Below are 12033 nucleotides of genomic sequence, written 5' to 3' on the forward strand. Positions count from 1 at the left end.
TGCAAAGGACAGACTTGGTTCCCAATGCCTAAAAAGTGGCTCACGGCTACCATAACTCTAGCTCTAGGTGCACACCACGATGCACACACATATTTAAAATATTTTAAAAAATTAAAGAAATCTTGTAAAATAATAATTGGCATAGTTATAACTAAATGACTTATCTTTTACCTAAAACAGAATTAGGCCTCTGGAGTGGTTTGCATATGATTGGCCCAGGAAGTGGTACTATCAGGAGGTGTGGCCTTGCTGGAGGAAGTGTGTCACTGCAGGGGTGGGCAATGAGACCCTCATCCTAACCACATGGAGCCAGTCTTCTCCTGAGTGCCTTTGGATCAAGATGTAGAACTCTCAGCTCCTCCTGCACCCTGCCTGCCTGCATGCTGCCATGTTCCCACCTTGATGATAATGGACTGACCCTCTGAACCTGTAAGCCAGCCCAATTAAATGCTGCCCTTTATAAGACTTGCCTTGGTCATGGTGTCTCTTCACAGCAGTAAGACCCTAACTAAGACAACTCTGAATAACTGCAGTTTTTGCAGAGTGTGACTTTTATGCCAGACTGTAGCATAAGGAAGGGAAGATCTCAGGGCCATCATCTGCACTCCTGACCCCAGACCGAAAACCTGGGTGCACTGCACTGGTAACGCTCTCAGCACTGCTGCTGCGACCATGCAGAGCCTGCAGCTCGTGCGGACCCCTGGGAGCTCCTGTGCCCCATCCACCCCCTGTCTGACTGACTTCTGCACTTTAGAATTCTGCTAAGAGACTCAAGGACAGCCTCTCAGAGGCTCACATACATGCTGCTCTGCGGCAGGACCCTTTGCTTACTCCACAGTGGAAAAATCGAACCTTTGTGCCACTGACTACACCCCACTGCACGCGTGTGGCCTCACCTTCACCCCCAGGCCTTGGCTGCCTCCTGGGTTGGAGGATGGAAACGGTGCCTACACGTGAAACGCTGCCGAGAGCTACAACACATTCTAACTGCACGGACTCCAACTGCACAGACTGTTTAACTGAGTTGTACATGATTTGTGTTTGACTCTGTATCTTGTGCGTGGTAAAACAGATCAGTGCAGGAGGATGAGGAGCGAGGAAAGCCTGCTCTCTCAGAACTTACGCTCTCTCTCAGGTCCTGACATAAACATCACCGCCATGTCGAACCTTCTCAGCTGAGAAAGCCTTTCTAAGACTTCAAAGATGAGAGCTGGCTTTTCCCTCCTGAAACAGTCCAAATAAAAACCAAGTGATCAGGTACAGGCAGCAGCTTTCTGTAGTAACCACAAAGTCTTCATTTCCCCAAGGTAGCACTGTGTTATAATAGCATAAAGGAACGAGCCCAGCCCAGCCCAGCCCACAGACGACATCACAGTGTCTTCCACAGGAGCCAGGCGCCCAATCCCGCTGCTCTCCGGCGGAGGTCGCCATACACTTCCTCTAAGAAGTCTTTCCCCATTAGATTTCCTCCACATCAGTGTTTCTATAACAGCGAATCTGACTAGGAAGTTCACGTTGCCACGCACAAAATATTAAGATTAAAGTTGTTGGACAAAACATTACAATGTGAGAATACAACTAAAAATTCAACTTACTCAACGTAAAAGTCGTGTAAAATTTTAATGATTTGATTGAATACATCTGGATCTAGGTTTTTCTGAAACAACTTTGGATACAAAGATGGTTCAATTTTCTGGGGTAAAAGGAGAAAGTTGAATTTGACAACATTCACATTACACGTTACATAATAATTGCTCAAGTAAAAACATGACTAATGAACACTAATATTTAATGAGATAATGGGGTTCCTTAGACACAACTCTGAAAGGAGGGACCCATAGGGGCCTAAGATAGTCATGGCTCTCCCCTGGAGCAGTCGGTGCCTACAGCTGGAGCGCTTCTGGCTTATGCAAAGGATCCGGGTTCAATTCCCAGCACCCCCTTAACAGCAACCCTATGTCTCCAGCTCCAGGGGGTCCAACACATTCATGCATACACACACACGTAAACATGCAAACGCTCACACATACAAACACATACAATTAAAATAACAGGTAATTATAATAGAAAATCCCATGACCAGAAGAGATGGACCCTTGTGAGGGAGCTCCCAATCTCAACTAGGAATAGAGAAAAGCAGCTTGGGGGCCACTTGACGTGACTCAGCGACGAGGTGAAGGCGATGCCACTGCACTTGAAGAGACTAAGCTGCTCTATCACTGCTCTGTGCGATGACCTGGCTTACAAAAGGTCACTTGCAGGAAGCAAATGCCCACGCACTGCTCGCACTGCCTGGTTCACAGATGACCCAAGGACTCAGGTTCCCTGCCCCCAGTGGAAGATTAAATATTAAGCTAAAGCTATGGAATATGAAATTAGACTAGAGGCCCTGGAATGTCACACACAGCTCACTGTCCAGGACAATGCACACCCAGCAGGGGGGGGCATTTTCTGACTTGTGCTACACAAAAGGGAGCACTGCTGAAACCACCTGGCACTGCGGGCTCCCCCTCCCGCCCCCCCAGCTCACCTTCACATACTGATACAGCATCTCGGGGGAACTTCTCAACTGTCTGAAATCAGACTCCAGCTGGAAGGAGTTGGCAGGAACTGGAGGCAGAACTGCAGCGGCCAACTGACCCGGCGTTTGCTCTACCCTCACAGAGGTCTTCTCACTCACAGACTGACGCACGCCCTGCTTCACGTCCACCTGCGCTCTGCAGTATTTCAGAGCATTAGCCAAGCAGCAACAGAATGAGCAGCCAAAACCAAGAGCAACGGGAGCTCTAACATCAGACTTCAACACTGTTTGCTGTCTGCATGCCGACAGTTCTAGTTCTTTCCACATGTGTGTGTGTGTGCACACAGCACGCGTTTATGCCAAGAATGTGTGTATGCCCTTTCAATTCTTTCAACATGTGTGTATGTATGTGTGTGTATGTGTATGTGTGTGTGCATGTGTGTGTATGTATGTGTAGACAGAGATAGAAAGAAAACAAAAGGGAAGAAGTGTGTGTGTGTGTGTGTGTGTGTGTGTGTGTATGTGTAGGCAGAGATAGAAAACAAAAGGGTAGTAGTGTGCGTGTGTGTGTGTGTGTGTGTGTGTGTGTATGTATGATATGGTGTGTGTGTGTGTATATGTGGTGTGTGTGTGTGGTGTGGTGTATGTATGTGTGGTATGTTTTGTGTGTGTGTGTATATGTGTGTGTGTGTGGTGTGTTTGCGTGTGGTATATGCATGTGGGGTGTGTGTGTGTGTGTTTGCGTGTGGTATATGCGTGTGGTGTGTGTGTATGTGTGTGTGTGGTGTGTGTGTTTGCGTGTGGTATATTCATGTGGGGTATGTGTGTGTGTTTGCGTGTGGTATATGCGTGTGAGGTGTGTGTGTGTGTGTGTCTGGCTATGCACTGGCCGCAGCTGACTGCTGGGTGGTGAGCTGGCCCACTCTTTGAGAAGATCATCTCTACATAACTCAGCCTTTCAGAAATCTGAGTTATCACAGCTTCAAGATATTTCAAGAAGAAATAAATACTTCATTTTATTTGGCATTTCTGAATAATTCATACAATGCCTTAAATAAACCTCTACTATAGTCCAATGTTTAAAACACACACTTTGTGTGTTTATTGAGTGGCAATAAAAGGCTAACCAGAGGCCCAAACACACCCAGTAGGTCTGCACCTTCTCCAGTCATCAGTAAGGAAGTCGTGTGGACTGTAGTTATTATTACTATTGTTGTTAATAATAACTGATAATAACTCTGAGTTAGACTACAACTGGGAATGTTTCACTGAAGGCTTTCCATAGACACTCATTACACCTGCTCCACACAGCCCTGTCCCGGCCCTGTCCCCGCATCCCTGGCTGAGGCCCCTCCTTCCTCCTCTCTTCTTTGTTCTTGGCTCTCAGTTCTAACTATACTTAAAGAGTGTTCAACAGTCTTCAGTATTGATGGATATACTGATGGTAACACTCAAATTCTTCATTTCTTATGGTGCTTCCTTCTATCAAATGTGTGCTTGCGCTCTCTCTCTCTCTCTCTCTCTCTCTCTCTCTCTCTCTCTCTCTCTCTCTCTCAACAGTGAAACAGATGTACACTACAGTTCTAGAAAAGAAAGCGAGAAAGTCAGCCTGACCAGGAACGAAAGCACTGCCCATCTCTACACCGCCTGTGAAGTCCCCTTGGTGAAGGAAGAAGGCTGTTCCTCAGGCGTAGTCTCAGTGCAAATGGGGAAGCTCGCCGCACCGTGCAGTTAGTGAGCTGCTCAAACATGGAGCTCAGGAGTCCTACAACTGCCTGTGAAGCTGCCTCCATCACAGAGACAGGACAGGGCAGGCAGGAACTACTCACTGTGGGGCTGAAGAGTCGCCAACTGCTTCTATTTTCAACACTTTAGCTCTTGGTGTCTCCCCTGCGGACACAGAGTCGCCCTGGCTGAAATCCTTCTTGCGTCCAGTGTCCACAGCCACTGCTGCTCGGTCACTCTCGGGGACGGTGGCAGAGCTCTCTGGTGCATCGACAGACTCTATCAAATTGCCAGTTTCTTCAATAAAAACCTTCTTGAGTGCTTTCTAAAACAATTAAAATTGATTCGTTAAATGAACATATAAAAGTTTTCCCACGGTAAGGTCACAAATGTACAAAGACTGCTCGCAGCTGATATTCCAGTTGGAAGTAAATGCAAGTTGTCAGCCAGACAGACTTAGGAGCACTCCATGTCTGAGAACACAAACAAAGAAAAGCTCTCTGCCTATCCGGCACCTAAAAGTGGGAATCAAGTGCACAGTACGTTACAGGAAGGACATACAGACAGGCTGCCAGGCAGTCCACAGGCTGGGGGGAGCAAGGACAGACAGGACCCTGCTGACAGACAGACAGGCCCTACTGACAGCAGGCGCTCTGTGGGCTTTTGGGCTGAGGGAAGCAAGGGAAGACGGGGGAGGGGGGGGCGGCACTGCCCAAGTCCGACTGAAACTCAGCACACTCTCCAGGAGCACAGCAGCTGGGTAAATCCAGTCCAGACAGCAGACTTGCCAAATCACATTCATAAAGTTGGTAGGTTCTCCAGTTTAATAAATAATATTCCCTATTGTCTTAGTTAGGGTTCACTGCTGTGAATAGACACCACGGCCAAGGCAACTCTTATAAGGACAACATTTAATCGGGGCTGGTTTACAGGTTCAGAGGTTCAGTCCATTATCATCAAGGTGGGAGCATGGCAGCATCCAGGCAGGCATGGTGCAGGAGGAGCTGAGAGGTGTACATCGTCATCTGAAGGCTGCTAGTGGAAGACTGGCTTCCAGGCAGCTAGGATGGGGGTCTTAAAGCCCACATCCACAGTGACACACCTACTCCAACAAGGTCACACCTAATAGTGCCACTCCCTGCCTGAGCACACACGAACCATCACAGCTCTTAACAGGTAAGCTCCAAACAGGCAGTCTGTCCTGCTGCTGCTACACCGTGTTCTCCACACGTGCTCTGTCAGAGCGCTGGGGGCACACGCATGCATCACCGAACCCTGCTCTGTGTGGGCTCCAGGGACTGAACTCCTCAACGAGCCTGCACGGCTGCTGCTTTTGCCGCCGAGCCCTCTCCCTGGCCAACTGTCCACTTCTGTGTGTATTACTTTAATCTCTTATTATATATTTTTGAGAGGGGTCATGTGGAGGTCAGAAGTCAACTTACAAGTTGGTTCTCACCTCCCACTGCGTAGATCCCAGAGACTGAACTCAGGGTGTCAGCTTGGTGACAGGCACCTTTACCCAGAAGGCCATCTAACAGGCCCTACTCTAATCTTTAACTGATTTTGTTTCCATACCCAACACTCCCTTCTCATCCTTTACCCTTCCTTTCTGCTTTCCCATCTCCCCCATTCACTATTTAAATGCTGACACTCTTAACTCTCAAACAAAAATGCTATAAAGTACATTTCCCCCAACCAATGCCCTAGTGGCCTTCCTAACCCGACACATAATGCCACACATCTTCTCCTGCCGACAGCAGCTGGACAAAACTAAAATCCCAATGTCACACAGACACAGTAAAATAAACACCAAACCACGGGAGCACTCCACTCTGCCCTGCACCCAGCAGGCCAACGCCCTCTCCATAAGGAGAACGAAGATGATGAAATGCCTGAAATGCCAGAAAAGTCCTTAGCTCTACCCTAAAAGAATCAAGGACCATAAAGGGACCCAAATAAACAAGGCCGTCAGCTCAGGCACAGACCAAAGTAGATGAAGTCATCAGTCACTTAAGCAAAGATTCGCCCAGGAAACTGACCAAAAAGGAACCAACGGGAAAGCAGAAATGGAAGATCAATAGAATAAAACCTGTCAGAAAGCATCACCAATGTCCAAAATCAAACAGAACTCCAGAGACTGAGGACAACGTTGAGCCGATAACAAAATGTCTAACTGACTCAAATTCCATTACGTGAGATTGATCTGCTAAACTGTGTAAGTGAAACATACGTTACTCTAGAAATAATTCTCTCTAATATTGTCAATAAATCCTATGAGGGACTTATTAAAGAACATTAAATAGGTACATCAGGAGTTTTAAGCTTTCTCATGAAGTTTGCTTCCAATTCTATTAACACGACAGTGACGCTAAGCGGCGAGGAAGTGAAAGCGCTTTACTCACAGGTGACCCCCGATGAGGACTGTCTACAGGCTTTACCACATTGTGCCTCTGTGTGGAGTCAAGAAAGACATCATCCCAGCGTCCTTTCTCAATTAATTCCTTGAAAACAAAATTGAAAAAAATTATCAAAATACTTGAGTTACTTATATTAACCCAGAAATTCATGTGTCAGGCAATGCGATGGTGTTTTGTTCAAGAAAACCCTACCTTTTTAATTCTGGAAAGCTCGGTCACTGCTTGTTTATTTCCAGGTTCCAAAAGTAAAACAGTTTCGAAATCTAACGAGAATTTTAAAAAATAACAAAATAGTAAAATTACTTTTATGGCATTTAAAACATGACGTCTTTAGTTAACAATCCCTTTATTTTGTTTACTTATTTTGGCTTTTGCAACAGGTGCTTGTGTAGCCCAGATGTCCCTGCACCAGCTGTGAAAAGGCAGCCCAGACCCTAACCATCCTGTCTCTGCCGCCCAATGCTGGGGCTCAGACATCTCCTTTCTCAGTGAGGTTTACTGGGGACCCTGAGGGGAGTGGCGGTAAGGACAGGGTTTGTCAAGCTGTTCCCATGGACTTTCTCAGACCTCGTGCTCCACCCTTGATTTGCAGATGACACAGAGAGACCTAAGGAGCACTGCACGTAACCACACTCACACTTAATGAATGAGGGAATAACTCCCCTCAGAGAATGCCATACCCCAGAATGTTACTCAGTTTTTAAGGCATGAAACCAGGTGTGGTCACACGCACACCTGTAATCCTAGCACTTGGGAGGCACTGGCAGGACTCGTGTGAGTTGAAACCTAGCCCGGTCTACATAGCAAATGCTAGGCCAGCCAGGGCTAACCAGCATCCCCACCCCCACACTGAAGCTGGTGAAGGAAGGAATGAGCTCTCTGCAAGTTGGCCTGACTTACACATGTGTGCCTATGACATGCATGCATGTAAATGCACATGTTCAATAAAACAAAATGTAAAAAAGAAAATTTAAAAAAACTTTAAGAAGAAGCTGTGATGATGTCTCAGCACACAGAAAGCTTAAAAACATTCTAAGGTAAATGGAGCAGAGCAGCAATACCGCCATGAGCCTACCAATCGGCAAATCTGACAGGACCTAGCCCAGTGCGGTAGCACATGCCTAAAACCCCAGCACTCGGGGGCGGAGGAGCTCACGTCCCCTGGGTAACCAGTAAGACAGAAAACAGCGGCTGCCAGGGGCTATAAGGGAGGAGGAAGAGGAACGGACAGTTAGCACCTGATACACCATTTAGAATAAGGACAAACGGGGTTGCACAACGCTGAAGATATACACTTCAAATGGTAAAAATATCAAATTAGTGCTGTGCAATCTTACCATAACTTGATAAAACAAAAGACAATGGGCTGCCACTATGCCTGGCTGGATTAACTGCCCGATTTAAATGTAATTATCAGGAAAGGAAAAGCCTGACCTCTACTCTGTGACTACTGACACAGGAAGTTGGAAGAAAAATGGCACAGGGCCTGGGTTTAATCCCAGGACTCTGTCTTCAAGTCTCTACTGCTGTGCTAAACCCCATGACCAGATGCAGCTTAGGGAAGACGGCTCACTTGAGCTCACAGCCCTCAGGCCACACCTCATCACTGAGGAAATGAGGGCAGAGCCTGGAGGCAGGCAGTGGTGCAGGGGCCACAGGGTGCTGCTTAGTGGTTTGCTCCCCACAGCTTTTGGCTTGCACAGAGCACCCAGGACCTCCAGGCCAGCAGGGGTGGCACTGCTCACAGTGGCCAGTTTCTCACCTAGCAATTAGCCATCAGGAAAATGTCCCACAGGCTTGCCTCAGGACGAGTGGTTAGGGGCGTTTCTCAGTTGGAGCTTCCTCCTCCAGATGACTGGCTTATGCCAATTAGATAAAACTAGATAAAACTAGCCAGAATAGGCTCTCGTCTTTTTCTTCCCACATAGATTTCCAAGGAAACAGAGAGAGAGAACAGCAAGTGAAACCGAAGGAACAAGGAACAAACGCAATGAGGGAAACATGGGTAAGACCAGGTCAGTTCCCTGAAGACTGACGAAGACTGCAGCACAGGGCACAGCACAGGGCACAGGGCACAGGGCACAGGGCACAGGGCACAGGGCACAGGGCAGGAGGGAAAGCAAACAAACGCGCACATCGGGAATGAGAAAGGCCAGGCGTGTGTGCTGGAGCAGCCTTTAATCCCAGCACTCAGGAGGGCTCAAGGTCAGCCTGGTCCACACTTAAATTCCAGGGCTATGTAAGAGACCCTGTTCCAAAAACCAAACCAAACCAAAAGAGTAAGAAAGGAATCAATGTAGCCCTCACCTTAACCTCGATGCCCAGCTGCTGATACCCTCTCTTCTTGACTAGTTCTTGTTTCCCCTCTTCAAACTTTCCTTCCTTTCACTTGGTGATTAACCACAGTATGTTATAAATAATCTTGCACACTATGCAAGGTTCAGTTTTCAGACTCACCTTCATCCCCAAAGTGTGCTTTGCAAAAATCACTGTGGAAAACTACAAAACTCTTTGCTTCTACACCTCAGGAGTCTGATAGGGTGAGCGTGTCAGTTATTCTGTGGGGTCATCAGGTGAGCGTGTCTATCAGGTGAGCTGATGAGCGTGTCAGTTATTCTGTGGTGTCGTCAGGTGAGTGTGTCAGATTTTCTAGTCTTACCTTGCTTGGCCTCATTGATCTTTCCCAAAAATGTCCTTGCAGTTCCTCTTCTGGCAAAAGCTTTTGAATATGAACCATCTAGTAAGATAGCCTGTGTGCAGTCTCTTTCAGCTTCTTCATATCTATTGAACACAATAAAATTACCAACTGGACAACATGTAGCTCATAGAAAATAGAATGCGGGCTGGAGAGATGGTCCAGTGGGTAAAAGTGCTTGTTGCCTAACAACCTGAATCCATTGCTGGGACCCACAAGGTAGAAGGAAAGAACCAAGTTGTCACAACTTGTCCTCTGACCTCCCCCTCACATGCCCCCTACACACAAATAACAAGTAAAATAAAAAAGGAAGGAAGGAAGAAGGAAGAAAGGAAGGGGAGGAAAAACAGAAGACAAACTAAAAAGTTTTTGTTGTTTTATTTGAGACTACAGTCTTACTATGTGGGCCAGGCTGGCTTAGAACTTGCTACCCTCCCTCCTCTGCCCAGCAACATATGATTTCAATTAACAATCCCCAAAACTCTGTCTTTAAGGAGAAAGATCGTTCCAATTTTCTCATTCCCACCAGATCTTCAGACCATCTGGAAAGGAAGGAAAGAGAACCAGACTAGGGAGTGAGGAGAGGTGGCCCACAGCCTCAGATCAGATGACCTAGGATGACCTTAGAATGACCTTGAACTTCTGATCCTCCTGCCAAGCTTGGGACCATTACACACAACTCTGATTTCTTACTTCGCTTTGCAGCACACTGGAAACGTCCTTGTTCAAGCTCTGCACTATGATTCTGTGCATCACTGCACCGACCTCTCGTTTTAAGACACTTGCACAGACCCTGCACTTTTGAGGATCACGAAGCCCCACACAGAGGGGCTTTGGTCTGCTCTGTCGCCTTGTCACATAAACCGCAGACTTTTTTACTCCCACCCTTGTCTTTGACTCTGAACACCCATGTCAGGACATGAGCCTCTAACTCAGTGGCCCCTGAAACTTTAACACAGTTCCTCTTGTTGTGGTGACTTCCGAACATAAAATTATTTCACTGCTACTTCCTAACTGTCGTTCTGTGAGTCCCCAGAGCACATACCAGAGAAATGAACACAGAGTACAAATAACATCAGTCTATCCTTTAACTTAAGCTCTGCTGACTCGACACATGTTACCAGGTTCTTATGAACACAGACAACAGAACCAACACGACGTACTCAGAGGCAGCCTCACCCCCACAAAGCATTATTCTTGTATTTAGTCAAACCATTTTGGGTATTAAAATGACTGAACTAACACAGGACTGTTTAACAGCAAGATCCAGGTTTTCTTAAGCTCTCAAAAGATGAGAAACCATTCTTGGCTAATCAATAAAAGACAATGCTTAAGCTGTGTCTATCCCTTAAATAAGGTTAAATATGCAACCAACATTTTCCTCCTTAGTCACCTTCCTGACATGAAGTCCTCTGAGGAGTGCAAAACCTAGATTGCGTCCTTAGTTTCAATAAGTGAAATTTGGCTTTCTGTCAATTATAGCAGAACCTGTAACTCTGTCACCAATAAAACACACATATCATTATTTATTGTATCACGCACACCTCAGTAACACTCATTATTATGTCAGTATCATGGCAGTATTCCACCTACTGCTTGTCTACACGTGATCTTACCTCAAGAGTAAGGTAGCTCAGTAAGTAAAGGTCCTTGCCCACAAACATGACGACGTAGGTTTGACCCCCAAACCAATGTGGGAGGAAGAGAGAACCAATTTCTGCAACCTGTCCTGACTTCCACACATACCACCCCCACACATAAATGTAATACAAAAAATTAAAATAACATACAATATACTTACACTGTACAATTCCGTTAAAAATGTAAAGATAACACTCACATGATAACACACGGTATCACATGCACACACACACACACGCACACACACACGCACGCACACACACTCTCCTTCTCTCTGCGTTTCACTCTCATTAACTGTAATGAAATTACATTACGGTTTGCTTGGGAATAAATCCCCTGCTGGCTTGGCTCAGCACTGAGCGCTGAAGCACTTCTCTAGCACATGAGAGGTCCTGAATTCTAACCTAGCACCACTCCAAAACAGAAGAGACTAGAAGGAGGGGGAAGATCCGAACAAAGAAGACAATGACAAAATACCAAATCAACTAAAGTTAACTCTGTTAATTAATTATTTAAAGTTGCAAGCTAAGTGAATTTCATCCCGAAAGTGAAATACAGGCAGAACTTACTTCTGAACCTTGAGGTAGGCCATGGCTCTGTTAGCGGGGAGCAGGGCATTGGTGCTGTCCGCTGCTATCCCACGGGTGTAGCATTCGATTGCTTGCTCGTACTTCCCCTCTTTGAAAAATCCATTGCCCTGTGATTTTGGAGAGAAGTGTGAACACCAAAACATGCTGAACGCTACCCCACTTCAGACCCAAGAGAAAACTCTGATATTGAGTTCTACACATTCTCACTGCTAAGGAGCGAGACAGGGGCAGCCCAGTGCAGGGCATGCTCCTGAGCAATCACAAGGACCTGGATTCTGAGGACCGACCCAGGGGGGCTCACGCCTGCCTACCCAGCAGGTCTAGCCCATTAACCTCCAAGTTCAGAAGAGATCATGGCTCAGAAGCAATAACAAGACACAGAGTAACAGAACAATGATCTCTGCCCTCACACAATTCTATCCAGCTTCACATACATGTACATAC

General features: G+C 46.5%; 1 protein-coding gene across 1 annotated transcript in view; it reads right to left on the bottom strand.

Annotated features, from left to right (window-relative positions):
* The window catches only part of Rpap3 (RNA polymerase II associated protein 3), a 30406-nt gene that overhangs the window by 3270 nt on the left and 15103 nt on the right, over positions 1-12033 (bottom strand). Inside the window, exons 9-16 of the mRNA XM_032885668.1 lie at positions 11569-11696; positions 9323-9444; positions 6856-6926; positions 6649-6747; positions 4351-4571; positions 2531-2717; positions 1596-1693; positions 1124-1224 (exon numbers count right to left, since the gene is read on the bottom strand). Of these exons, the coding sequence (XP_032741559.1) occupies positions 1124-1224; positions 1596-1693; positions 2531-2717; positions 4351-4571; positions 6649-6747; positions 6856-6926; positions 9323-9444; positions 11569-11696 (1027 nt within the window). The remainder of the gene's footprint in view (positions 1-1123; positions 1225-1595; positions 1694-2530; positions 2718-4350; positions 4572-6648; positions 6748-6855; positions 6927-9322; positions 9445-11568; positions 11697-12033) is intronic.

The sequence above is a fragment of the Rattus rattus genome, chromosome 1 (assembly GCF_011064425.1).
Source record: "Rattus rattus isolate New Zealand chromosome 1, Rrattus_CSIRO_v1, whole genome shotgun sequence".
NCBI classification, from domain to species: Eukaryota; Metazoa; Chordata; class Mammalia; order Rodentia; family Muridae; genus Rattus; species Rattus rattus.